Source organism: Melospiza georgiana, chromosome 4 (assembly GCF_028018845.1).
Source record: "Melospiza georgiana isolate bMelGeo1 chromosome 4, bMelGeo1.pri, whole genome shotgun sequence".
In the NCBI taxonomy this organism is placed as follows: Eukaryota; Metazoa; Chordata; class Aves; order Passeriformes; family Passerellidae; genus Melospiza; species Melospiza georgiana.
Genome location: NC_080433.1, coordinates 71,776,129 through 71,802,463, shown reverse-complemented (window position 1 = coordinate 71,802,463; position 26,335 = coordinate 71,776,129). Strand labels below are relative to the sequence as shown.

General features: G+C 42.1%; 1 protein-coding gene across 2 annotated transcripts in view; it reads right to left on the bottom strand.

Moving 5' to 3' along the window:
* The window catches only part of PTPRO (protein tyrosine phosphatase receptor type O), a 140,400-nt gene extending 115,576 nt beyond the window's left edge, over positions 1–24,824 (bottom strand). Inside the window, exon 1 of one of the 2 annotated variants that reach the window (XM_058023026.1) lies at positions 24,624–24,824. In XM_058023026.1, the coding sequence (XP_057879009.1) occupies positions 24,624–24,824 (201 nt within the window). The remainder of the gene's footprint in view (positions 1–24,623) is intronic. The other variant, XM_058023027.1, reaches the window with a different exon arrangement.
* Between the last annotated feature and the right edge of the window lie 1,511 nt (positions 24,825–26,335).

Sequence of the window (26,335 nt, the reverse complement as noted above, 5' to 3'; positions counted from 1 at the left end):
CCCCACACAGACCTAGGGCTGCTGCTGCACAGGTTGGTGACTGCTGGGTGAAGGGAGAGCTGAGACTTTTTGGCAGAAATTACATGAGAAGGGCCAAGAAAGCAGAGAACAACCAACACAATTTTGGACCATTCCTTCTTAGGAATAACTCAGGAGTCAAATCTCTTTATCTCACAATCTCACATCCCAGGGTTGGCACATAACTGCTAATTTTCAGTTTTCACTTCATTAGAAACTTCATCAATTTGTTTTTGTTTGTTTTGTGCATGAGAAATCAGCCTGTGCAGGTAAGACACTTAAGTCTAAGATAAATGTACATAACAGAGAACAAGAAACAAACTACAAAAACCAAATCCACACCCAGAAAACCCCACCACAACACTTTGCAAGTGGCTTGAAAATTAAAATATACCAAACACACTAGCTAATTCTGAGCACGTAAGGAGCGGAGCACGGGCTTGAACTGTTGCAAACACATCACTCACTCTGCAGGGAAAGGAATCTTCTGAAGAGAGAACTGGGTCAGTAGAACTGCAGTCCAGGCTTGTCACTTCAGCAATTTAAACACAAGTCAAGTTGGTGTTTAAACCCCAGGCTCTGACTCAAGGAATGAGAACAGATGCCATACTGAGAGAAATCAGACAAGCCCATCTTGGATGAGTTTATTTACTCCTTTTTTTAGTCTTACCTTATCTGAATTTCCCCAGAATCTGATGGAAAAAATTCAACAGAACAACCCAGTTCCAGTATGTGCCACAGAAACGAAGCTTTTCCTCATGAATATTTACAGGCTGTAAATTATAGTCATTGGCATTGTTCACTTCATGCCAAAAAAAGCAAGTGTCACATTCCTTTCCCTTAACTTACTTGCTATTTCTGCTGATGGGTCTACCTGGCTTTGAGGGCAAACAGGATCTGGCTTCCATAGGTACATGATTTCAGAAATACTATATTGACAGAACTCAATATCATAGTTCTACCTTGGGAAGATTCAAGCTGAATACAAAGGAGACAGGATAACACAACCTGGAACTGTCTTTTACTGTAATTAAAAGTGCCCAGTAATGTTTATGATCCTTTCCCCTTAGCAGCTGCTGCCAGATTTAATGCTAATAAAAAAGCACATTTTGGAACAATGCTATTTTACTGCAACCCTCTTCATATTCCTGACCTTCACAAGAGGCTGAAGGATGTTTAGTGGACTCAAAAAGGACAAACTGGTGTAACTCAAAGAACCAACTGCAATGTAAAGAGAAGGAGCACTCAGACCCTGAAGTATGAGAGTGAAGGTCAAGGAGTCCATGAGCTAACCGCAGAAAAATGCAAGACATAAAATTCACTCCTGAATATTGATGAAATTCTCATCTACACCATAGAGCTATTGTTTGATGATACCTCATTCACCAGGCTGTTTTTTTTTTTGTTGGGTGTTTTTTTTTTTCCTTAATTACTTCATGAATCATTTCATCTGAAGCCATTTTACACCTTTGCTGTGCCAACTTCTAAAGGAAATCAGAGCGGAGTCCCTGGAGAGCACTCATCTCCTTGAGATTGCCAACGCTCCTTTGTCACAGTGAAATCTGAAATACACTGAGTATTTTGTGGCTTGAGGCATTTGGTATTTTCATTTCTGGGATGAGAGATTTATGCAAATTCATACACAATAACAGAGAACTTTGAAGCTTCTAAGATGTCCTTTCACAGCCAGAGGGTTGATGGGAATTTAGCCTTTCCATTCAGCAGCTTTCCCTTTCCTGTGTAAAGCATTACTTTCTCTCTTCCAAAATTTCATTTTGTGGAATTACTATTAAAATCACATCCTTAAATAATAATGAAGGCCATTGTTACATCCCTGTTGGTGCTGTTGGTTTAAACCACAGTTTCTCCTAGGGCTCAGCATGCTGAACACAGGGATGCGTTACCTGGGGGATGTTGCTTTTGGCCCTCTCTGGCTGTGTCCTTCATAGAAAATGAGATTTGCAGAGAAGGAAATCAGACAGCTGTCTCCAATTGAATTGCAATGAGATCTGAGGACCAATTTCCCACAAACCTGGAAAGCTGCAGTCAGGATCATGCCCTGGCACACAGGTAAATGAGAAATGCTATTCTGGCTGCTTCCTGCTACCCAGTGGTGTGCAAACGTGTTGGTTTGCTACTGTCCCACTTTGAAAGGCTAAACTATTTCATTTTGGGGTTTGTTTTGGGGTTTTTCTCCCCGAATTTTATTCCAAGCTGAAATGACAAACCTCTTCATTGTTAAAATTGGCTTTGGGCAATTGGTTACTGAATTAAGCTGCTTTTCTTTAGCCTATTTTTAATCTGTAAAGCCTTTCTTCTACTTCATTTACCCCTTCCCTTTCATGCAGCATTCAAATTTATCCATTTGCTCTTTTTTTTTTTTTTGTCCTATTTTTTCCCTTTGGAATGGCTAATATTTACAATAGTACTGACACAATCAGCCAGGAGAAATTTCTCTAGACAAAAGACCACAGAAAATTGGTTCTGTACACTTATGTGAATATCCAATTTATATGAAGAGAAAGAGCTAAAAAAATGATAATGTTGGAGTGGAGAAGGTGTCTTTATCACACCAGCTGGTCCTGAGAGAGCCTGCTCCACCAAGCCATACCTGTGCTGTAAATTATGGAAAATCAGGAAGAGCAGAAATGGCCAGAACTGGTTGGAAGATGCACAAAAACTACTTTTCAGTCTCAGAGACCATCTCCAACAGGGCACATTTGATATCAGCAAGGTGGTCAATGAATCTCCTTCCTATACAGATGAAACCCAAACTGATAATTCCACACTCTTTGCAAGATTTCTTTTTTTATAAATGAAGCCAAATTGAACAAAATGGAAACACTTTAAGAGATTTAACTGGGAACTCAATTTCTAAAAAAAAGAGAGCTTTCAGATCACGCTGTACTATTAACATGTTAAGTATCTGCCTGTATTCTGTTCAGAAAAGCCCCAAATCTCTCAATATCTATTAGAAGTAAGATCTTGTTCCCAGTGCCTGGAGAAGCAGTAGGTAATTAGAAAACAGACAGAATAGCTGGAGGAAGATAAGAAAAATCATTATGTCACACAACCTTGAATTACATTGATTGCACACTGAAAACCACAGCCTTCAGTCTTCCCTCTTGCGAGGTCACTGACAATGCTCCTCTGCACTTGGGAAAAGTTTTGTACAAAGGTTTACTGATGTGACACTTGGGTCATCCTAAAGCACTTGTTAACGTTACAGTAGTTATTAATGAGGTTTATAATTAACATTTATATGGTTTCTATATAATCCTTTCTAACTTACAGTAATGCTGGGGAAATTCACTGAGAATTATGATTTCCCTCCCCCCAAATTATAGTTGGGGCAGGGAGAGGAGAGATATTTTTGTATCTATTCATGCATTAGATCTTTGCCTTGAAATCTGGAAGGTGCATAAAAATTTCAAGGCAAAAGCACGAAAATGACAAAGGGAAAGGTTAATTAGACCCTTCCCTCCTTCCCTCCTCTGCAAATGTCTTCACGCCTCTCCTGTCTCACATTTTGGAGGACTTTTCACACTTAGCAATGCTTAAATTTTCTGCCTAATTTTTTTTTTTTTTTTTAAACATCAGAAAGAAGAGAGAGGCCAAAACCAGACTTCAGTCCTACTCCTGTTGGAAAAGAAAAATAGATTTACTGCTTTTACTTATATACACCATAAACAATTTATGCAGCAACATAACGCAGTCCCTGGCCCTGAGAGCTCTCCAGTTTACAGCAGGAGGAAGCAGAGCACTTTACCATGGACACAAAGTACAAATTGACTCCAAAAAAGTGCCTCTGGGAAAGAATTGCAACAGGTGGAGCTGGCATTGCTTTCAGTGGCATCTTCAATGTGGATAAGCACTGAGATTTTGCTTCCAGAATTAACAATTTGGCAGCTTCCTTACGCAGAAAAGTTAGTTAGGAATAAAGAATTGGCCATATGTTGGTTCTTTCAGGCAAGTGAAAATGAGCCAGCTGCAATTGTAAGAGCTGGTGTCTCCTAAATTCTTCCCTTTTTTGTGGGGGTTCTAAGTGGAATCTGGCTCACAGGTTGGGAAGGATGTACAAATAACGGAACACAAAACTCAGGTGTGGCAGTCATATTTTCTGGAAAAATCTCTTTCCCAGGATTCTTCTCCTGGAAAGCTGAGAAGCCTCAGAGATAAAGGAAAACAATTATCTTATTTGCTTCTCCTGTGTTTTGCTGTTTTGGAATGTGTTTGGATATTGTTTCATTGGTTTCATGTGAATTGTTTTGACTCTTTGGCCAATCAGGGCCAAGCTGTGTCGGGACTCTGGAAAGAATCAGGAGTTTTCATTATTATCTTTTTAGCCTTCTGTTAAGTATCCTTTCTGTATTCTTTAGTATAGTTTAGTATAGTATTCTTTAATATAATATATTATCATAAAATAATAAATTAGCCTTCTGAGAGCATGGAGTCAGATTCATCATTCCCTCCTTCATCTGGGAACCCCACAAACACAATACTCAGGTTCATCTTCCAGGCAGGCTCCAGAAAACCCTGCAGTAATTTCCCCTCACCACCAGGTAAATAACAGACTCCCAGGGGGATGGAACTTATATCCAACTTGTCATGTAAGTAGAGAATAATTAATTACACTCTTATTTACAGTTTGTCTGATAAGAGCATTAAATGGCAAGTAACGAGAAGAATTCCAAGGTGCTGAAATGTTTGCTCTCACCCACTCAACACATAAACACAAGGGGAATGAAATTAATTTGGCACTGACTTACAGTGTGATCCCTCACAGTAATGGGGCTTGGGTTTTGCAAAACAGCAATCACAGATGCCTCCCTCCTGAAGCTGAAATCAAATTTTGTTGGTGTTCCACAAAGCAATAAAGTGTTCTAAATACATCAGCAGTCTTAGAAGTCATGAAACTCCAGTTATCTCCTCTGAGAACTTATAGGACTCCCATACATTATTCAGACAACAATCTGAGGTATGTCCTTGATTTTATGTAATTTTTTCAATTCAGAAAGTCTTACTGATCCAAAGCTCTGCTTGTATTTACAAACCCCAGCATGTACACCTGGTGGAAATCAGGAGATTAAACATCAATTTACCTAGCTAATTACAAACCTTTTATGACTTCTGAAGAAAGAAGGGAAATAACTTTAAGAGGAACAAGGGGAAAAAAAAGGGGGTATAAACCAGTTACAATCCCCATGTCATGTTCATTTGCACCCTGCTCAAAATTTCTGACTTCTGAAGAAAGAGGGCAAATAACTTTAGGAGGAAGTAGGAAAAAAAATAAAAAATGAAAAGGGTATAAACCAGGCATAAACCAGTTACAATACCCATGTCATGTTCACTTGCACCCTGCTTAAAATTTCGTTCTGGTAGAACCAGAACATCTGTCACAAGCCTCCTAATACCACCGTGACAAGGTGAAGATAAAGTTACATTAAGACCTCTGCATGTGCCAGTGAAACGTGTAAGCTGTTCTCATGCTCAGCAAAAATGAGGGCCTAAGACTTCAAATTGCAGCCATAAAAGTGAAATAAAAAGCAGAAAGGCAGAGAGAGAAAGAGAAGGAAGATGCTTTTATTTGAGCCATGAAAAAAGTAATTCCCTGGGATTAGCATATTTTTATTTCCTTTGCATATTCTTTTCTGAATTAATTTCGCAGCATTTTGATAGTGATCTTGGAGAGTGAAAATAAATTGATGCCAAAAAAAAGTTATGCTAATAGGAATAAATGGCTTGAAGGGAGTGGAAAGGGATATATGGCCTCTTTTATAGGTTCCTGCTTAATCCAGCTCCAAGGGCATTAGAGAGCAAATGTTGCTGCCTTGTTGTGGCAGCAGATAAGCCTGGCTGTGAGGCTCATCCCTAAAATCCAGGGGGGCTGTAAGAAAAGCAGCAGCCTCAGTGAGAAGGTCAGAGGAAATGTTTCACACACAGCTGCCAAGGAAAATCCAGGTTCCACTGGCCCAAATAAACCAAATAAAGCTGTGTGTGCACAGAGGTGTGATGATGGTCCAGGGCAGAGGCATAATGCAGGAGGGAAATTCTGCTTTTCCATAGAAAAGAGACTTAGGTTTGGTTACCCACTTCTTGATATTTTCTTTTTTAATGTTAACAAAGGGAAGAGCAACATAAGTGAGAAGGATTCCCATGGGCTAAATTAGGATCAGGCTCAACTGAGTGACAGCTCTAGAAATCATAACCATCTGTGAGGTGTGTGTGGTACAGCAAACTCCCTCCCATAAACCCAGCAGGAAAAGCTACTTACACTTCTGTGTAAAGCAGGGGCAGATTGGCAGCTGAAATGGCAATATTCACATGGGTATTAACTATTATCATGTAGTGCTGGTGTTATTTGCGTTTGCAAAGAGAAAAACCACTCCTAGCCACAGTTTGCTCCAGAAATATTTGTTTAAAATCATATTACCATAAGATTCAGCTATTACTTTAAGAAATTCCACAGTTTATGGGGTTTGATGTGTGCCTAATTATCAGTGTGTGAGCTTCTTCCCCCCTACTCATTCTATTTTATGTATAAGTCTTACATCACGTTATGAGTAATAGCAATACCTACAATAAGAACAACTTCAAATAAAAGCAATGTATTATCCTGATGTAAAAAGGAATAGGACACCTGAACCAAAAAATCTCGATTATAAAATTCCCAGTGCCAAAAAGCAAGAGAAGAAACACAAATGTGAGCCACCCTCAAAAACCAGAGGAAGCAAACAATCCTAACCACACATTGCATCCACCAGCACAATCTGCTGACCCACTTCTCTGAAACTCAGGCACCAGAAGTGGGTTGTATCCAGGAGGATTTCTGCCATCCACATCTCCAGCCCTGCCTGTTTCAAAGAGCTGTCGAGTCCATATCACACTGCACTTCAAAGACAAATTCCAGCCTTTCAAAGGGTGCATAGCAATTTGGGTTTTTTTGTAAAACATGAAAAAACAAAGAGATAAGGAAAAATATTATGGAGCCTGATGTGAACACAAATATTTTAGAAATATTACATTTAAAAAACACACAATAAACATGACAAAAAAGAAAAAAATATATATTCAAATAATCAAAGAAATCTCCAAAACCCCACCTTTTTCCTTTGTTTAAAAAAAACAAACACAACACCATATTAGATAATCAAAATCGAATAAAACTCTCTAAACTAGCAAATGGAACCCAGCAAAGTACACAAAGTGAGGCAATGTGGGCTCACTGTGTACTGTAAGAAGCATTTAGGTAGATACATCAATGAAAAAGAAAGAACCTTAAGGCTGATTTTACTGCTGGTGTTACTATTTCAGCTTGTGGGGAAGATGTTTTGCAAATGAATCTCATATGAATTCAAATCAGATTTAGTGAGCAATTAAGTGTAAAAGGAAACAATTGTATTGTGTCTCCTTCAGTTTAACACGAGATGTCTGTGCCACTTCCTACAGCACTTTTCATGGATTGGATAACACAAATAAAAAAATTGCAAGAAATATGAGCAAGTGCTTGCCAAAATCAGTGACATTTTCTTAGCTACCTGTATGGAGGTTAATACAAGGAGAAGGAGTTTACAGACAATAATACAATAACCAACACAAACAATTTGGAAAACCTCTGTAGTCTCAGGAGACCCAAAGGCTGGAGGCTGATGGAATAAATTACCTCATTAGGTAATTATGGACTGTGCTCCAAGCCTTAGGGCTTACTGAGGATCCAGCACAGGTGATATTTCCTGTACTCAGAGCTGAATAATCACATGGCTTTGTGCATACCCTAAAATCCAAACCCTCTCCAAAAAAGCAAGTGGAAGGTCTCTGATAAATATTTCTCTGTTTCATCCATGCTTTCTTGGCTTAGCCTGCACCATGACAAAGGGAAAGAGCACTGACCAGGTTTCAAGCTGGTTTCAGGCCAGCCCAGCACAGGGGAGCAGCCCCAGACCGGCTCCTCACCTGGGTGAGCTCTGGCCATCATCATCATCATCACTGGGTCACTCTGGTGCTGCTCTGTTAACTCTGCACTGACACCACTGCTGCAGGGCAGAAATCCCCACTGAGAACCATGAGGGAGATGCTCAGCCAGGCAGATCTGAACTGAGCCACTGGCGCCCATCAGTTTCCTCTTAAAATGACAAAAACCTGGAAACTAATCCAGAGGAGTTTGGATCTGAAGGCATGCCTCTTGTGCTCCATACGCAAGAGACCAGTTTATTATTTTTTTCTGTCATTTTGTGTGATTGGAACAGATTTAAACAATGCAAAAGCATGATCCTGAGGATGTTGGGCTGGTCACTAATTTAGGGGACTACCCAAGCAAGGAAGGGTTATTTCACCTAATTAAGATAGAGCACCGTATTTAAAGACAGCATTTGCATTAAAACAGACAATTCAGAATTTTAAATACTGTTGAGTCTGAAATTATGATTGGTAATCTCTGCTCACATAACAATGTTCTGCTGACAGACATTGTAAATCACTTCCTTTTGCTTGCATTAGATGAACCCATCACTCAAAGTGCTCAATTATAAATATGAATACAATTTAAAAGGTGAACTTTCTTTAATTTTACTGAGGGCAGAAGGGCAATGCTGATGGTGTAATACCAATGTTAATGCATTACTTATGACTGAAATTTAGTCAGTATTCAGTAAATTGCTCATTCCTGTGATCAGAGCAGGCAGCAATTTGCTTTCCTGGATCTTATTCCCTTTTCTGCAAGTGCATTAGGTGTCATGGGCAGCAGGATACCCAGATGTAAGCTGTCTGAAAGGGACATGTTAATCTATAATTAAAAACCACAACAAAACAGAAAATAAACTCAGAATCTTCATTGCATAATCATGACAGGTTTACAACCTGCAGGTTTACAAACTGCAATTAAACACAGATATGGAATCATTAAAACACTGCATCGTTAATTTTCATTTTCCTTTGGAAATGAGATAGACATGAGCAAATATGTGAACACCAGTGTGAATACTCTCTACCCCTCAGCTTCCTTAGGTGCCAGGATTTAATTATCCTTTGTCCCATGCTAATCTGCTGAGAAGCTTCCACTTCAGCAGAAACTCCTATTAAAGTAAAACCCTAAAAATAGCCACCTCCAGTGCAGAACTGCAGTTTGCCAAAACAAAGTCAAGCAAGGTTTTACAGTAGCAATTGGTTTGCTGACCAAGTGAATGCTTCCATTTCAGGTCACTTCATCTGCTTAATAATGAGAAATGCTTTGAATGTACTTCAATTCCAGACCCTATTTCAAGTGACAGCTTAGATGTGCAGTGCCACTTAATGACAAATCATTTCTAGAGGTGGCAAGAAGGCAACAGAACTCCCATGGTTAAAAGTGCTCTGGTCTTCACCAAAACTTTGGCCATTTTTACTGTCTGCCCTCATCCCACAGTAGAAATATGATCCAGGAAATGTGTTACAGGACACAAAAGGCAGCAGTCCCAGCATCCTTTCCTCACAAATTTCTTGGCTCCTGCCCCACTGCTCCACCTCTGATTATGTTCATGTGACATTAAGGAAACCAAACTGCTGGGTTTGTACAGAAACACACAGGCAGATGTTTCTGAAGGCATTTGCAGTTCTTCCTAACACCTTCAGAAGCACAAAGGCAACACTTTTCTCTTAGCTCTGAGCCATTCTGCATGTGCACTGCAATTTCAGCACTCTCAGCAGGCTGGTGTGGGAATACATAAAATCAGAGGGTTTGGGGAAAGCTGCAATAAAATCAGAGGTTTTTGGGAAAGCTGCAAAAGGCAGGCCTCAGAGACAGCAGAACTGTGATTAGAGCTAAGCAGTAGCCATGAGATTGGTCAGCAGAAAAATTATGTAAAAAGTAGAAAAGTAAGGACAAATAGAACAATGGTCTGTGTATTAACACTTGCATAGAATAACTCCCTAAGCTGCAGAAAAGTTTATCTAGTGAGATAATAGGAAGTTTTAAGCTTAATAATGGAGATCCGTGCATTGTGTTTTAAGGTTTACAAGCAGGTATTGTATTTGAAATAAGCAAGCATTGTTTAACCAAAGGTACGTGGGCTTATAGTGGTTGGATAGAACTGCTGTCAACGTGTTTTTGCTTTGTGTGATTGGTCAAAAGACTTATAAAATAAGTTGTAACATTCAGTTCTTGGTCTGCTACTTGGGATGTGAGCTGCTGGCATCTTCCCATTGTCATAACCATGGAATGAGGCTGGTGCTGGAAAATAAAACAGCTCAAGGCACGTTCCTAGCAGTCCCATCCTGTTCATGATTTGTACACAGCCCTTCAATTTCTTGGTCATTAAGTAAAAACAATCCACATGAGACCAATCAAAGATGCACCTGTTGGCAAACCATCTCCAGATCACATTGCACAGCCAGCAGAAACAAAATGTAAACAATAGTTATCTGATGGCCGGGGACCCTCAAACACCACCACAGGCACCCAGCCAGAGGCTTTCCACCCCTGGATGGAGCTCTGAAGATAACCCTCACAAAGTGTCCTTCTGTGGTTTTAGCCCACTATTTGCTTGCTTTCACAAGCTGACAGAGTGACTGCTTTTCTAGCAAAAACTGTAAGAACTTAAAACAGTGATATTCACAAGCAAGGTCATTCACCTTCCAGGGAAACCATCCCAGCCTGCTAATAATGGAATTAATTAAATCCCTCTGTCTCATGTGGGAGCCCCACTGTTGTTAGTAATGGTGGGTTTAGAACCTTTTAGGGAGGGCCTTGGTATAAACCATATAACCACAGAAATAGTCCTAGAAAAATCTATTTTATGGGCCATCAACCAGTCCTGGTGTAGAGCAGGACCAATTTATCTACCAGTTCAGGCAGCTGAACTGAAAGTCACAGGGTTTAGTTTGGTAAAAGCAGTGTAACAAAGCTGCTTTGAATGAAGTTCATTTGGATTCACAGTGTAGGTGACAAAGCTCAGTAATTGGCCCCCTTTTTTTTTCCCCCTTCAGAAATATGATCTCTATTTGAATAACAGCTATCGTCACTAAAATAGTCTTTTCACGTAATCACAGTCTTTTTGCGACTATTTAGCATTCCTCTGGAAGTTAAATGACTGCAAATGGTGTGTGCAGAGGAGCCTTTGCTCTGATTGTTACAAAGCTGCAATCCCAAAATGTTTGCTGGAGAAACAGCACTTCCCAGGGAAGCTAAAAGCAAAACAGGTTTTTATTGTTGGAGAAATGAGGTTACACAGGGTAGGTGAGAGCCAAAGGGACTGAGCAGGGTTAAGTGCAGATGGAGGAGATGCAGGGATGGCAAGTGAAGCAGAAAGGGAAGAGAAGTGGGCTGGAGAGGAAAGAGGCCAAGGAAACAATAGCAAGAGGACAAACACTGGAGAGGATAAATGGGAAAAGTGGGATAGCATTTTATTCTTGGAGAAATGCAGATCTCCGTCAATTGCAATTATTAGCAGATAACTTCAGGTGGTTGTTGGTTGTTGAATTTTCATTGGCTGACTGCCCCTGCCTCTTTTTTTTTTCTTTAGAGAGGGCTGAAAGAGCACTTCAGTTCTCAGCTTTCTGGAGAACAGAAATATTTCCTGGGAAGCCTCTTAGGCTTCCCTATCATAGCAAAAACTATAAAAATAATGTTGTTCAGTCAATGCAAATTATTATTTTGCTTCTAAAACCTTCTGAATACCCAACCTCTACAGTATTTTTTGCACAGGATCAATAAATAAAACACTCACATGCTGCCCATTAAAAAAAAATCATCTAGTATTTAAGCCCTGAGAGGAAAGAAGAGGAAAAGATTAATCTTTTCACTTTCTTAGACATTTCTTTAAACTCTCCAACAAGCTGCAGCCTCAAAGGTGTTCCTCCTCCCTCCCTCAAGTACATTTTCACAAACTGGAAATCAGATTAGCCTGCAGTTTATCCATGGGTGGACAAATGGGTGCAGTCACAAAGACAGGTGAGTTGTTCTGCCCTCTCTCTCTCCCTAGAGGAGGTGCTTCAGGGGGGACAGGATGGAACAGGGACATCTCCAGGTCCAGTCCTGCAGGAACTGCTCAGCAGGGCTGGTTGAAGAGCAAGGGAACATCCCACTGTGCCACTGCCATGCTTCTACCAAATTCTGGCCCTTTCTGCATAAAACAGCATCCACAGAGATGGCTTTTAAATGGGACCTTTATCATTATTTCTATATTTATTATCCTATATCATACCTCCATCACTGTCACAAAACTGCGTTATGTTATTTTAAGTAAAAATCCATATTTGCTTAATCCCTCCCAGTCAGAGTAGCAATATTTAAATTTATGAATCAGTACTGGGCAAGGGACACATATTCAAAGTGTATCCTTATCTTGCCTCTCAAACATGATGATTTATAGATTGATCTGACTGGCTGCTTTGACACAGTTCCTTTCACCATAACATCTTTCTGTTCCTCTAGTAGCTGAGATTTAGCATTTCAGGCTGTGTACATATGTTGGATAAGAACATAATCCTCAGCTCTGGGCATAGGAGCTCATGGTAAGAGGATGGCTCTGCATACAAATTGAGAGCACTGAGATGCAGAAAAAGAAAAATGCTCTAAACCCTAATATGCATATTATGAAGGCCTTCTGGCATCAGAAGAAATCATCAGTTTTTTAGCTTGACATCTTTAGAAACAGAGGGACTAGAGAGAGAGAGGAAAAAAAAAAGGAGAGAAAGAGAGAAAAAAAATGATATGACCTTTAGTCCAACACTCCAAGTAAAGACTTTGGATAAATAGGCACACAGAAAGAATGTGCCAATATGCAGAGAGGCAAAGAGATAAACGTGACTAGACCATTTCTGCAGAGAAAAATCACAGCACTCCCATTTCACAGCCATTTCTGACAGCACAGAGATGGATTTGGCAGGGGGCAGAAGGGGACACTCCTCCTCTTCCCCTCTATTAGCCTCCTTCACTCAGCACGTGCATCCCTGGGTGCAGGATGCAGCACATCTCTGCAGCCCATCTGCTTCCCCCCACACAGGCTGGGGCTGTCGCCTCATGCAAAAATCCATCACATTCCATTACCATTGCAAAAATTCACCCTGGGAACACAGCAACTCCCAGCCATCCCTCCCACAGTACTGAAGGGTGTTGTGTTCTGGACAAAACCAGAAAAGCTTTGTCCAACCCCAGCTAAAAAACAGAAATCTGTATTCTAGCATGGACAAGTAAACAGTTAAAAGTATGAACTAACATAACTTCAAGGCAAAAAATCTGTGAAAAAAAAAAATAATTCCTGAACTCATCCTCCCCTCCAAAGTTATAAATCATTAGGAATAAATGCAGAGTACAATGCAGAGTCAGGCAACAGAAGCTGTAAGCACAGCCCAAACTGTTCCTTTGGAGCTCATTAAGTGCACTGAGTCCCTGTAATCTTTTATTGATTTTGGGAGCAGCGCTTCCGTTATCAGTACAAAAAGTTTAAGAGAAATATTCAGAAAGGATTCCACATATTCCCTTGAGACATGGATCTCACCACCTTGATTTATACAAATTTTTGGTAGCTGGGTGCAGTGATGACAGATTGCTCTGCTCCAGCACTGCCAGGACAGAGGCCAGTCCTACACCAAGAGCCTTTGACTCATATTGTTCCCAAAAATCCCCTCAGGGAGGTTTTAATGGTTTCCTGCATGTCCAAGATCTAAGCTTGTAAAATATATGAAGTCATAGTTATCCTCCCAGAAGTGTAAATCAGAAGAGGAGGGGAAAAAGAAAAGAGAAAAGAAATAAAAAACCTCCTTGAGAATTCTGAATCTGTGAAGTGAATGTGCAGTGATGGCAGATACCTGCCTGACTCTGCAGAAAGCTTAAGTGATAATTAAGGTACATTCTAACACTGGCAGCTCTAAAAATTTTATCCTTGATATAATATTTAAAGCTCAAGCTTCAAGGCACTGATAAATGCAAGAAAACAAGCAGAGTTCAGCATAAAGCTTATGAGTGTCACCCAGAGATTGAAATTCTACAAAGGAAGGTAGCCCAAATTATTTTAAAGTGAATTTGCAAAACAGAGCTGTCAGGTTAATAAAAATTTCATACTCTTTTGTGTCCCAATTCATGATCTTTAATTGGCTGTCATTGCTCTCCTGCAGGCTCCTAGGAAGCTGTCCAGAGAGGTGGTGGCATCTCCATCCTCACAGATGCTCAGAAGTGATCAGGACACAGCCCTGAGCCCAGAGCAGATGCTCTCCAGACATCCCTTCCAGCCTCAATCACTGCACAGCCCTAAACTGTTCCACATGTCCCCGGCCCTCTGAGATGCACACAGCCCCTCCTCACCACCACATTCTTTGCTCTTTTGATGACAACCAGGGGACAATCCTGAAAAGTCTGCTTTCTCAACACCCCGCCTGCAATCTCTTGCCTCTCCCTTTCCCCACGTGCTGCATCTCCCCTCTACACTCTTCCAGCTATGCCATGGAGTGAGAAATATCAGCTTAAAGCCAGCTAGAAGGATAAAAAATCATGGCGTATTCCCCTAAAAATCATGGGGTTTTCCCCTCAAAATCCTGGGGATTTCCCTTTTAAAATTTTGGTGGTTTTATCTCAAAATCTTGGGAGCTTTCCCTTTAAAATCCTGGGCTTTTACCCTCAAATTCCTGGGCTTTTCACTTTCAGATCTTGGAATGTTGCCCTCCAAATAAAATTCTGAGCTTTTCTCCTAAAAATTTGGTGGTTTTCCCTAAAAATTCTGGGGTTTTTCCTTTGCAAGTCTTGGGGGCTTTCCCTCAAAAATCTGTGGTTTTCTGGATATCCTGTATCATGTGATAGTCCAGTAGCTCTCTTATGCTTTAATCACATAGCCAGAGCTCATAATGGAAATAAATCCCTCCCTCCAGGGAGGGGAGAAAGAAATAAAAATGTTTCAGGTAAAAAATGGAAATGCTCTGATCTGTAGATGGCTTTTACTCACAGCACATATTGACAGCAAGCAGCTGATCCCATACAAACATTACAAGGTACCATTACTAAAAGCCAATCTCCAAACAGGTCACGTCTTCATTAAAGATTAGCTACCAAATGCAGAAGGGATGCAAAAATAACCTTGTGCATAACTGGAGCACACAAATCTGGCTAGATATGCTCTGGCACATTCCAAGATGCTCCTGCTTCTTTTCCATTTTATCTCCTAACCCCATCATGTCCACGAACATCTTTTATTTGTGCTTGAAATAATGTCACCTGCAACTATTCCAGTCACACCATCCTCCTGGGAAGGCACTGTGGCTCTGCTCCAGGCTGAACACTCATACAACAACATTCCAGAATTTGTTTCCTCCACCTGGACACCTACTGACATCCTGATTTGGGCTGTCCATCACCTTGTGCAGTAATTGTGCAGAATTGCCCACCAGGAAAAGCTGGTGTCTGACAGCTAGGATGTGACTCAATGCTTAGAGCTCAGTGCCCATACATGAACTTTTCTTACCTCAACCCACACTTTTTTCCCTGATTCTCCTCCCCATCCCACCAGTCAGGGTGACAGTGGCTGTATGGTATCTGGTTGCCACAATACTTTGCAAAAACTGCCCTGCAAAGTTCAGTTCATTGATGACTAAATATTTTTAAAAACCACCAAAACCTAAATATCATATTTTAAAAGAATATTTACAATATGGAGTAAATAATTATATAGATCCCACTTAAAGCTGTTGTGAAGCACTACAGTCAAAGTGCCAAAACTCTTTATTTATTTACTGCTGAGAGTGATTGTAGAGATAAGAACACATCCACTTTTCTTCATGGAAGGAATTCAAAGGGTTTGACTTCCCCATGAGTTCCTCCAAGCTACTCAATATGGAACTTGGAATCACTGGCTGTGCATTTGCCCATTAGCAAAGAATTATTCCAAGCACCAATCTTAAATTAATTATCAAATTTTGGTTCATTCCTTCATTTGAAATAAGTATACTTTGAATTGCTATTTCCATCAGTTTTATCACACCCATGGCAGTCTGCTGGTCTCTAGTTAGCTGCAAAGGTGTAAGTGGAAGAGTCTAGGAAATAATAGCTGTGTTCTGATTGCACCTGAGCTGAGCAGGATGAGAGTTTATCTCCTGAAACTCAAAGGCCTCCAATGGTCACTGGGTTTTGGTCTCATAATTAAAGAAGCAGGGACCAGCCAGATTTTTCAGACCCAGAGAAAGTATCTGATACAGAATTTCATTCCATACATGCACATATTTGTGCTAATGCTACAATGCCAGCAACAGGAGCTGTAGTGTGAAATGTCCTTAAATATGAGCTCTTATTTGAGCAGAGGAAGAAGCAAGCAGAGAAAGAGGAGATTTGTTGTCATCATATTTCAAAAGGTCCCATACCTAGTTGGTGTTTTTCTCAGGGGCATCTCCTCACAGCACTGACTCCTTCTTCACAGCACAGCCAACAAACTCCATTCCTCTCCTCACCCAGCTAACCCTCTCTTTTGTAGCACTCTTCTTCTTACTGGACACAGCTGTGGCCTATTAAGGGCAGGGCTGTTCCTAATCTTTGGTGATCAGCACAGCTGCAGCTCCTCAGGTGTGAGATTACCTTCTGCACTATTCTCTTACATTCCATCCCTCCACAGAGATTGACGGCTCTGTCTGCAGAAAAGCACCCCAGAGCAGAATTAGTAAATTCTTACATTGGTTTCAGCCAATGGATTACAACACCCCACCTCCTGCCAACACAGCTACCACCGAAACAAGAAGGTTGCACAAGATTGATCTGATGGGGAGTGTCTTTAAGCTATCAGAGTCTCAGATTTTAAAAATCAGACCCATCCAGTCTGTGCTGCTGGCACTGCAGCAGGCCCAGGGCCACCACGCTCTGTGCTGAGTGTCAGAGCCACACCATCCCCCGGCTGGGACTGCAGCCTGCTCCAAAGCCCATTTAAAGCAGCATAAAAACATCCATTGACTTCACTCCGGCTTTGGAGCCGTTCCCAGCAGCACAGCAGAGTCTCTGATAGCTGCCCAGAGTTAGAGGAAACCCGTCAGTTCTGGTTCCAGCTAACAGACACTGATGCTGCACATAAACAACAGGTGAGGTGGCAAAGTCATTGTCCCTGTTCCCAGAGTGCCCCAATTCCAGAGAAATGCTGGTGACATCATTCTGGAGTTTTCATGATTTCCCCCAGTGCTGCTAAAGAAAACCTGATGGGGCTTCATAGCCCACAGAGTCCTGAGTAAGTTTTCAAAAGGTTTGAAAATAAAAAAGCCTTTTCAGCTTTTTTAACATACTATTTTGCGATGCAACTGAGAAGTAATTTTATACCAGAGATCATTCTGAAATACACTTAAATATTCACTATGTGTTCATTTCAGTATGTATGTATTCACTTTCAGAAAACATCATAATTTTTCCTGTTGTATTTAATAACTGCTAGCTAATTATGCAAAGTCCCATCCCATCTGCTTATTCCTTCACACAGCAAAATTAGAGGGCTTCATTCTACAGTCATTACTCACAGAAGGAGAGGGATTGATTTAATGGACTTCCCTGAAAAGGGATTACAGTATAGGATCCTCTGATATTGATTTTGTGACATCATCATCTTTTCCTCAGAAGCAGACACTGATGACTCAAGAAAATACCAGTACAAGATTAGGCAGGCGAGTTAAAGAAAGAAAATTATTTTAAAAAACCCCAAAGCTCCCAATTTACAGTAAGTTGACTACAATAAAATCTTAGCTATGCTCTCTGTTTCAAATACAAGTTCTCTTTGAAAAAGGAAAACATCTGAGTGATGTTTCTCTCTTTCATCTCTTGCCCTGCTTACAGTCACTTTCATGAAACTATTGTGAGCCAGACCATTTTTTGTAGGTTAATGGGCTCTCTTTGAAGGGATTAAAGCCACATTGATTATTAATTATTTTTGATGTTTTAAACTGATGTAAACGACCAGAAGCTCTGAAGAACAACATCCTGTAGAAATCAATACTGAATTTAAAAAAAGAACAAGCAACAAACAACAACAACAACAACAACCAAAACCCCTCTGCTCAGCTCCTGGGGGAAGCAATTGTGACTTCTCTTTGGAAGGTATACCAGCCCTTGGAGAATACCAGCACTGGCATATATGATAATCATTTCTAAGTTATCTAGAGCATCCTTATTTTGATGTGTCTATCTTCCAGACTCCAGGCAGAGTCTGCAGGTATTTTGCATACAGAACAAAGCTAGGCACAGCAGTGCTAAACAAATAATAAATAAATTAATTTCATTGCTCTGGGAAAATGATCATTTTTTTTTCCTTAAATCTGCCTTGCAGTGCTTTAGGAAAACACTAATTAGCATTCTTCCCATGTGTTTTTCTTCTTTTTCTCCCCAATTCTTTCTACTGTTCTTCACCACATGTAAGAGATGTTGGGGTTTTGGGCATGTGTGGGTTTTTCCAGGGTTTTGTTGGCTTTTTTCCCCTTGCTCAAATTTAACATTCCTTCAATGTTTGTAAGTGGAATGAAGCCATCCCTTCCCATTTAATAGATCAGTGAGGAGTGAAGATTTCCCATGTTCAAATGACTTCCATATGAACAGATAGGAAATGATCCAGAATAGCTGTGCTGCAGATAAAAGACAGAAAGCAAATTGCACAAAGGGAATGAGACAATTGGGACTGTCTGCCTGCTTTGGGGGCTCCTCCCAGCATTGAAGAACAGCCCCTCCATGGATGATTCTAGGGGATGAGACAAGGAAATTACTGAAAACCCTTAAACCTGAAGGAGTTGCTGATCAGATTGACAAATTAATGACCCACCTCTCTTACCCCAAAGACTTGGCCTTCATGTGAAACAGCTGGAAATCAGCTCAGCTAAGCTGAGGATCTGCAGGTTTAGAGCACACCAAGGAGCTGCAGGTGTTCAAACCCTTCTGACAAGACAAGAAGGCCCTTGTCTCAACAACAGAGAAAAGTGCTGAGGCCAAATCACTTCAAAATCACAACTGTGTAGATTGACAGGCAACCTTATCTGTTTTTACAGAGAACTTAGAAAGGAATTTAGGATTTTTATCCCCCAAGAGGTTCGTATCTACCAAACAGCTACCTCATGTTAAATCTCTGACTGACACAGAATAATAGCTCAGAGTTGTTTACTTCCATTATCTCTGTTCAGCTCCTCTGAAGTGCTCAATGCCTATGCTTAAACACCATGCTCACATTTTGCCAATGTTATGTTTTCTGTCCAAATATCCCACACATTCTCTTCTCATGTCCATGCTACCACCTCAAGACCCAGCACACTTAAAGCCTATATCTTTTCCTGCTATCTCTCCTCCCTGTTGCTGTCAGCTGTGACACCAACTCTTCCATCACCCACACTTACTGTAAAGCATCTCTTCCCTCAACACCTGCATTCAACAAGAAGGGAAAGTGCACAGCTTGCCACACTCATCCCAGCACAGCCCTGATGCAAAGTGTTTTCTTTCTGGCAGGCCAGACACCACACATATAATCTTATTTCTGGAACTCCCTCTAAAAGCTGCCTGTAATTTCCCAGCACAGGAATGAGGGGGTTCCAGAAATGGAATGCATCATGTCTGGCTTGCTTTGTTTGCAAAGATGGCAAACTCCTTCCCTAGGAGCTGCTCCCTTCACTGGCTGCCATTCATGTGAGATTGCAGGGTGCTGAGAAAAGCAAGGTAACCTTTCTGTTTCCAGTATTTCCCATTCTCTGCTCATCTGTTACACTCCATATGTGGCAGCTAGCATATGTTGCCACATTTGTCTCAAAGATTTTCCCCTTTTAAACTCTATCTACACTGATAGAAATTTAATAAAAAAAAAAAAAAAAAAGGAAGTTACAATTTCATGTGCAAAACATTTAATAAACCAATCTCTTAATTTCTGTTAGTGCACTCATAGGTACTCAAGTCGGTGTAAAGATTTTAATTTCAGAATATTCTTAATATTTATTATAGTTTTTTTTCTTCTTCACGTTGCAACCAACTCAGTTTTATATAAAGAATAGAATTTTTAAAACCTTGAGTAACAAAAATGGAATCACTAATTTACTAGAAGAAGAAATTAATAGATGGTAAGAGTGCTTAGGATGACAATGTCTACTTCTCCAATGAAAAAGGCAAATAATTTAAAAGAACACTTAGAATCAATGTTAGCTATGAGTCTTTTAAGTTCTTCAGCAAATAGACCTGTTTCCAAAGGTTTATTTTTTGACATTTATTGTCCTGACTCATATGCCTAAGTAAAAAAAAAACTCTCCCTTCCCTAGAGCTGAGACTGTCTGGTAAAATAAGTCTCAAGCTGGATTTACACAAGGCTCTGTTCAGTTTAGCATTCATTCTGAAGCTCTGTAAGGTCATTTCATGATCTGCCTGGATTGCTCTGTGTGGTGACAGCAGAAATGCAGAGATTAGTGGGATTCTCAGGTTCAGCCAGCACTGTCTGGGAGCCCTTTAATGAATTGCCACAGGATCAGGACAGGTAAGAGTCTGCATCCATCCCAGCCTGGATGAGGGATCAGCCTTGAGTGCAGCTCCTGACCCAGGTGATCCAACCCAGAAATTGCCTTACTGACCCTGTGCAATCTCAACCTGGGGCTCATAACTCCGGCAGGCATGCAGGATCTTTTCTCAACGCTCCACTGTCGTTTCATCACGAGGAAATCTGCCAGAGGGTAATGGCAGACTCTGATTTCACTGGCAGAGAGGGTTTGCGAGTGCCTGCTGCAGTTCCGTAAACATGACTTGGCACAGGCAGCCTCTTCCTTGGCTTTGCCCTCCAGAATCACCCTGATCCAGATATTATCCATGAAAATGAAGCAATGAGAGAGAACCTGACTTGTAGAAGAAAATTTTGAGCTGAGGGTGACTATTGATAATTAGCTTTTTTAAAATAAAACTCTTGGCTTTTCCTGGGAGGATGATTTTTCCCTCCCATACAATCCCAGAGCAGTGGTAAGAAAAGACTTTTACCTCTGGGCCTGAAACCATCATGAGGAAGCCTTGCATTTGCTTTGCACATAAAAAAAAAAAAAAGCTGGCAAGGCAGGTTTGGGTCTTTCTTTATTTTATTTTGACACTAGTAGAACACGACCATGAGGAAAGAAGACAAAACTTGTCTCAACAAGAGCTTCAGCCGCCATCTCTTGGAGAGAGAAGAGTTGCCAAAAGGACTCCATAACAAAATTCAAATTATTCATTCATTGCTTTTCCCAGCAGGAGGAAACAGCAGTGACACACTGGGGCTCTCAGCTGTGAAATCAGCCTCTCTCTTAAAAAGGTTTTTCCTGCAGGAAAAGGCAGCACCCTAATGGTAAGGCTTTTGCTTCAGATTATTAACTGAAGATGTAGCTATTCCTGAAAATTACACCAGTAGAAACAGATTTCCTTTGCTGGGTAAAGTTGAGTCTTACAAAACCTCAGTCCCTTTGAATGTCTTGGTCCATGTAAACCTGAGTTGAGAGCTCACTATGATGCCAAACAATAAAAACTGATGCACTATTGGAAAAAATTCTGTCCTGCTAGACACAAAAAATTGTCCTTGCTAAGAGGAAGAAAGATGGTGTTGCTGATTTAAATGAAGAGCATATATAAGACTGATATTCAAAGATCTCAGTCTCCTGGAAATAAGAGATGCATTATTTTACCTATAGAAAATTTTCCTGAAGAGTGTCATCACTCCTATTTAGCCCGGACTGTGACAACCAGTTTCCTACTGAGAGCCTTGCTCAGAACATCTTGGAGGTGGATCAGATTGCAAACAATGTCCCAGCACCAGGTCTGGCTTGCTCAAGGTGCTTTTCTCTTCTAATTAAGCTTTGCCTTCTCTCCCAGAAATAATTCAACAAAGCAACCTCAAAGCCCCCAGGTGCAAGCCCAGCAGCATGGGACACCTGACACATCAGGGACATCATCCAGAGCAGAACCTGAGCTGGCCAGAGCTCAGTGCAGCCATGACTAAGGGAAGGCTGCTGGGTTGCAGTTAGAAAAGATGGGAAACATAACATCAGTCACTAGAATGAGGGAATGTGTCTACTTTCTATTCTTATTTATTTAGCTCAAGTACAGCTTTTCCTTTGGGCCGTGCTCAGCCCTGCCTTTGCCACTCCAAAATGAGATGATTACAGAGCAAGCTGCTGAAGACTCTGCCTTCCAGCCATTCTGACTGAAACAATCTAACAGAGAACACAGACCCACTGCAAAAATGGCAATATTTTAAGAGATTCCTACAGCAGCATGGTTGGAGTCTTCTCTGAAAGCAAAACCCACAGCCCTGTTTCTCTCACAAGTGCTGTGAATCCACCCTGGTAGCTGAGCTCACATACAATGCCTTTCTTCTGCTAATTTCTAAATTAGCCACCACATTAAAAAACTGCTAAAAAAGGAGAATGATAAAAGTTCAAGACCACATTGATGTATTTCCAGAAATAATACTGTGCTCCTACCCTGGGGCACAGAAAGCATGCACGTCACACTGTGAAAGAAGGAACCACACCTCAGTAGCCCATGGGCAACCATATCTGGCACATGGAGGAATGTCCCGTGTGTCACTGACCCTTCAGCAGCCCCAGAGAGCATCAGGAGTTGGAATAAGCTGGCACTATTGCTTCACACCATGAAATAATGACAATTGGAAGACAAGAGGAGAGAGGAGAAAAATGTGCTCTGAGCAGCTTTATCACTTTGCAAAGTCTGCTGATGATTTTACAAATTGCCAGATGGGCATCAAGGCCACATCAAGCAGATTCAGCTTAGCAAGTGACATTTGGGCTGCTAGCACTGAAGCAGCAAGCACACAGACATCAGTTTTGCCTGTCTTCAGATTCATCACTTCAATGCCACTGCTTTCTCAATGAGATTAACTTCCAGGTGAAGCACCAATTTAATAAATCGAGTCTGCTTAATCTCAGCATTGCTTCAACAGGTTGGTAGAACCAAACAGAAAGCCTTGTTTTGAAATGGCATCTTTTCAATTATTTGTCACTGAAAAAAATTACATATATTTTGAAGAATATTCAGTGAATTTCAGGCTCAGGAAAATGGCCCTATTGTGTGATCTGAAACAAGCACTGTTCTTGCTTCCCCAACTTCTCTCCTGTAACTGGATTTACTTTGACTAACTCCTCAAGTCTCACTTCTTTAATTGTAGTGTTCAATACCCATACAGAGATAACTAATTACAGTGGGTTTGCCATCCAACCAAAGTCATAATCCAGTCACACAGGGAGATACAGATGCACCTCTATCTGAAGCTGCAGCTTTACCTTCTCTTACTCTACAAAATTCTGCTAATGCTCATCAGCTTTCTTTGTCCTGCCAGTCCCAGGTTTATTCAGCTGAGAAATGATGGTTATTTTCCAACAGAATGAAAACCTGGTCCCTTGGGTACCTTCAAACCTTACCCAGCTACTTCAGATTTATTATTCATTTCATACAGATTTAAACTACCTGTTTTTTGTCTTGCTTTACCACAGCAATGCTAGTTAAAAAAAAAAAAAAAAAAAAACAAACAAAAACAAAACAACAAAAAACAGCACATAAACACCTTAATTTTTTTTTAAAAGCTAGAACATAGAGTAATGTACATTCGCTAATTGTGGGATAAAACAGCTACTTAAAACTGTGTGCACTTCTCTGTTCATGAAAAAACTAGAAACCTCATCTTTCTACTGGGCCATAACATCCACAGACTTACTGTCTTTTTTATTTTCTTTTTTTTAAACTACCACATTCCATGGAGCAACATTTTGTCTTTTGTCTGTATATTAGCATTTTATCTTGCATAAATGTATGTTTCAGCAGTTATGAAAATGAGACAGCTGACAGTTGACTACTATATGTGAACAGATGCTGCGAAAGCTTCCCTTTAAATAGTTCTGTCAATGCAATGTCAATTTTAGAAGCGACACCACTGCTGTTCCAGGACCTGATCCTGCAAACTCTTATTCACACAGGGAGCCCTGATGATTTCCACAGAACATTTACATTTATAAGGCTCTGAAAGGTCAGGTCCTTAGCTGCAGAGCTCTGCTTAACAGTGACTGACAAATATACAACAAAGTTTTCAGCAGTGCTGAGCTCTGCTCTTCAGGGCAATGACATTTGCAGTATTCACCTGGGCAGCACATACATTTTCTTTTAGAAGTTACACGAGGCATACAAAATACACTTAAGAACCCACGAAACGAGCTGAAGAGCAGAGATGAAAAACACCGTGTGAAAACGCGAGCTCGCGGCACGAGGCGGAACTTTGAAAAATTAATCTGCCGAGAAGACAGGCTGAGCTGGAAACACAAAAAGAACCGCTCAGCTGTGCCGCGACAAACCCGGCACGATCCAGCCCCTTTGTTAGCAGCATCCTCATCAGCGGAGCGCGCCGGGGTGGGGAAAGGTGCGAGCGCTGGATGGGAGCGGTGCTGAAGGACAGCGCTCCCCAAAACCACCCAAACCCGGGCAGGGCACGGGGCTCAGAGCCGGCCCGATCCCTCGGGGGGACGTGGGGATGTGGGAGACGGAGGGAGGGAGCGCATCCCGGCCCGGGGCATCCCCGCGCACACAAAGCGGGCGCAGCGCGCAGCGGGCAGGGCAGGCACACACGCACAAAGGCGGCGCGGCGCGGAGGACGCTCCAGCCGCGCATCGCTCCCCTCCCCTTCCCCGGCACTCACCTTGAGCAGCACAAAGAGCCAGAGCAGACAGGAGCGGGCCCCCGGGGCCCCCCTCCGGCGGCGGTCGGGCATGGGGGAGCTGCGGGGGCGGCCGGGCAGCGGGGGCTGCAGCTGCGGGGCCCCCGGGAGCGCCGGCTCTGCCCCCCGCCCGCCCGCGCTCGGCTCCGAGCCGTGCCCGGCAATGGCGAACGGCGGCAGCATCAGGCGGCCGGCGGCGGCGCCGACCTCCCCTCCGAGCGGCGCATCCTGCCGCCCCCCGCCCCTTTTATTTGGGGTTTGCGCGGGGAGGGGAGGAGGAGGAGGAGGAGGAGGAGGAGAAGGAAGAGGAGGCGACGGCGGGTGGTGTCTCCCCTCCCAGGAGTTTGGGCGATCGCGCCGCTCGCCGGCTCCGAGAGCGCCGGCTCCTGCAGCCCCCGGCGGAAGGCGAGGGATGGGAGGTGATGGAGATGATGGGAGAGGATGGGAGATGGGAGCCGCCCTCGCCCCCGCACCGCCCTGCTCTGCCCCCGGCCCCCCTCCTCACCGCCGCTCTCCACCAAGCCCTCCCCAGTGTCTTTTTCCCTGCCCCGCCGCGATCAGGGACAGAAATGCCCCCAGCACCCGGGTGTATCTGGTGGGACAGGGAAAGGAGCGGCTGGAGTGGCCCTGGGAGGCTACAGCTGGAGCTGGTACCCAGCTGGTACCCAAGGCAGAACATCCCTATGGCTGTGCTCGCCTGGACAGCTCTTCAAATGTTCAACCTGCAAGGGATGGAGAGCTCGTTCTGTCCCACAAAATACTTGGGCCCAGAGGTGCACTGAGAGAGAACTCAGGGCACCTCCCTGTCGTGTCTGCCCCCCACATCCCACCCAGCAATCCTGCAGGTTAATCAAAGCCATCTCCAAACACCTCAGCAAGAGTCTTGATCATGTCCCCAGAAAAAACCAAAACCACTTTGAGGAAACTAAACAAAATCCCAAAGTACTCAAACACCTTCCCCATTCGACTATTCTGATGAAAAGAGTCTTTCCAAAGTGAGAAACTACCTCAGAATCTGGTTTGTCACAGACCACACTCTCACTCACACAGGTGTAAATCAGGATGCATCCTTGGTAGCACTACCAGAGGTGTAACAAAGATAAATTCAAACAAAATAAGGTTGCCAGTGTAATAAACAGCTGTGTCTGGGGTGTCAAACTTCAGAGCAACTTTGGGTCCAGGTGTAGTGCCCTTATTTAGAGGCCACCACCTCACTCTTCCTTCAAAAAATATAGTGGCTAAAAGTAGATTCTGGGATGGTTTTCAGAATTTCTAAATCATTTAGGCATGATGAACTCCACCACATTCTCGTGGGAATGTCCTTTAAACCAAAAAATTACAAAGCCATTTTCTACCAGCACTGCTAAATCGGACAATAATGAATCTGTGTTTCTGAGCCCTGCCCAGCTTATATATGGCACATTTTTGATTTTCCTTATAATTTGGACAGTCAACAAAAGCTTGATTTCAAAGTGGCCAAAGCCAGAGAGGGATGTGCTTACTTTGTACTGTAATGGGCCCTTGAGCAAAGATTTGCCGCACTTGATGGGGATTAATCCAGAAAGCAAGGGAGAAATTCAGGCCCCTGTAGATATTGGCACAAAGCCTAAATTTAGAAATCCAAAAGGCAAATGCTCTCCACATGTTCATTTATAAGAAGCTGGGGACATTAGAGACATATAGAGACATATTCA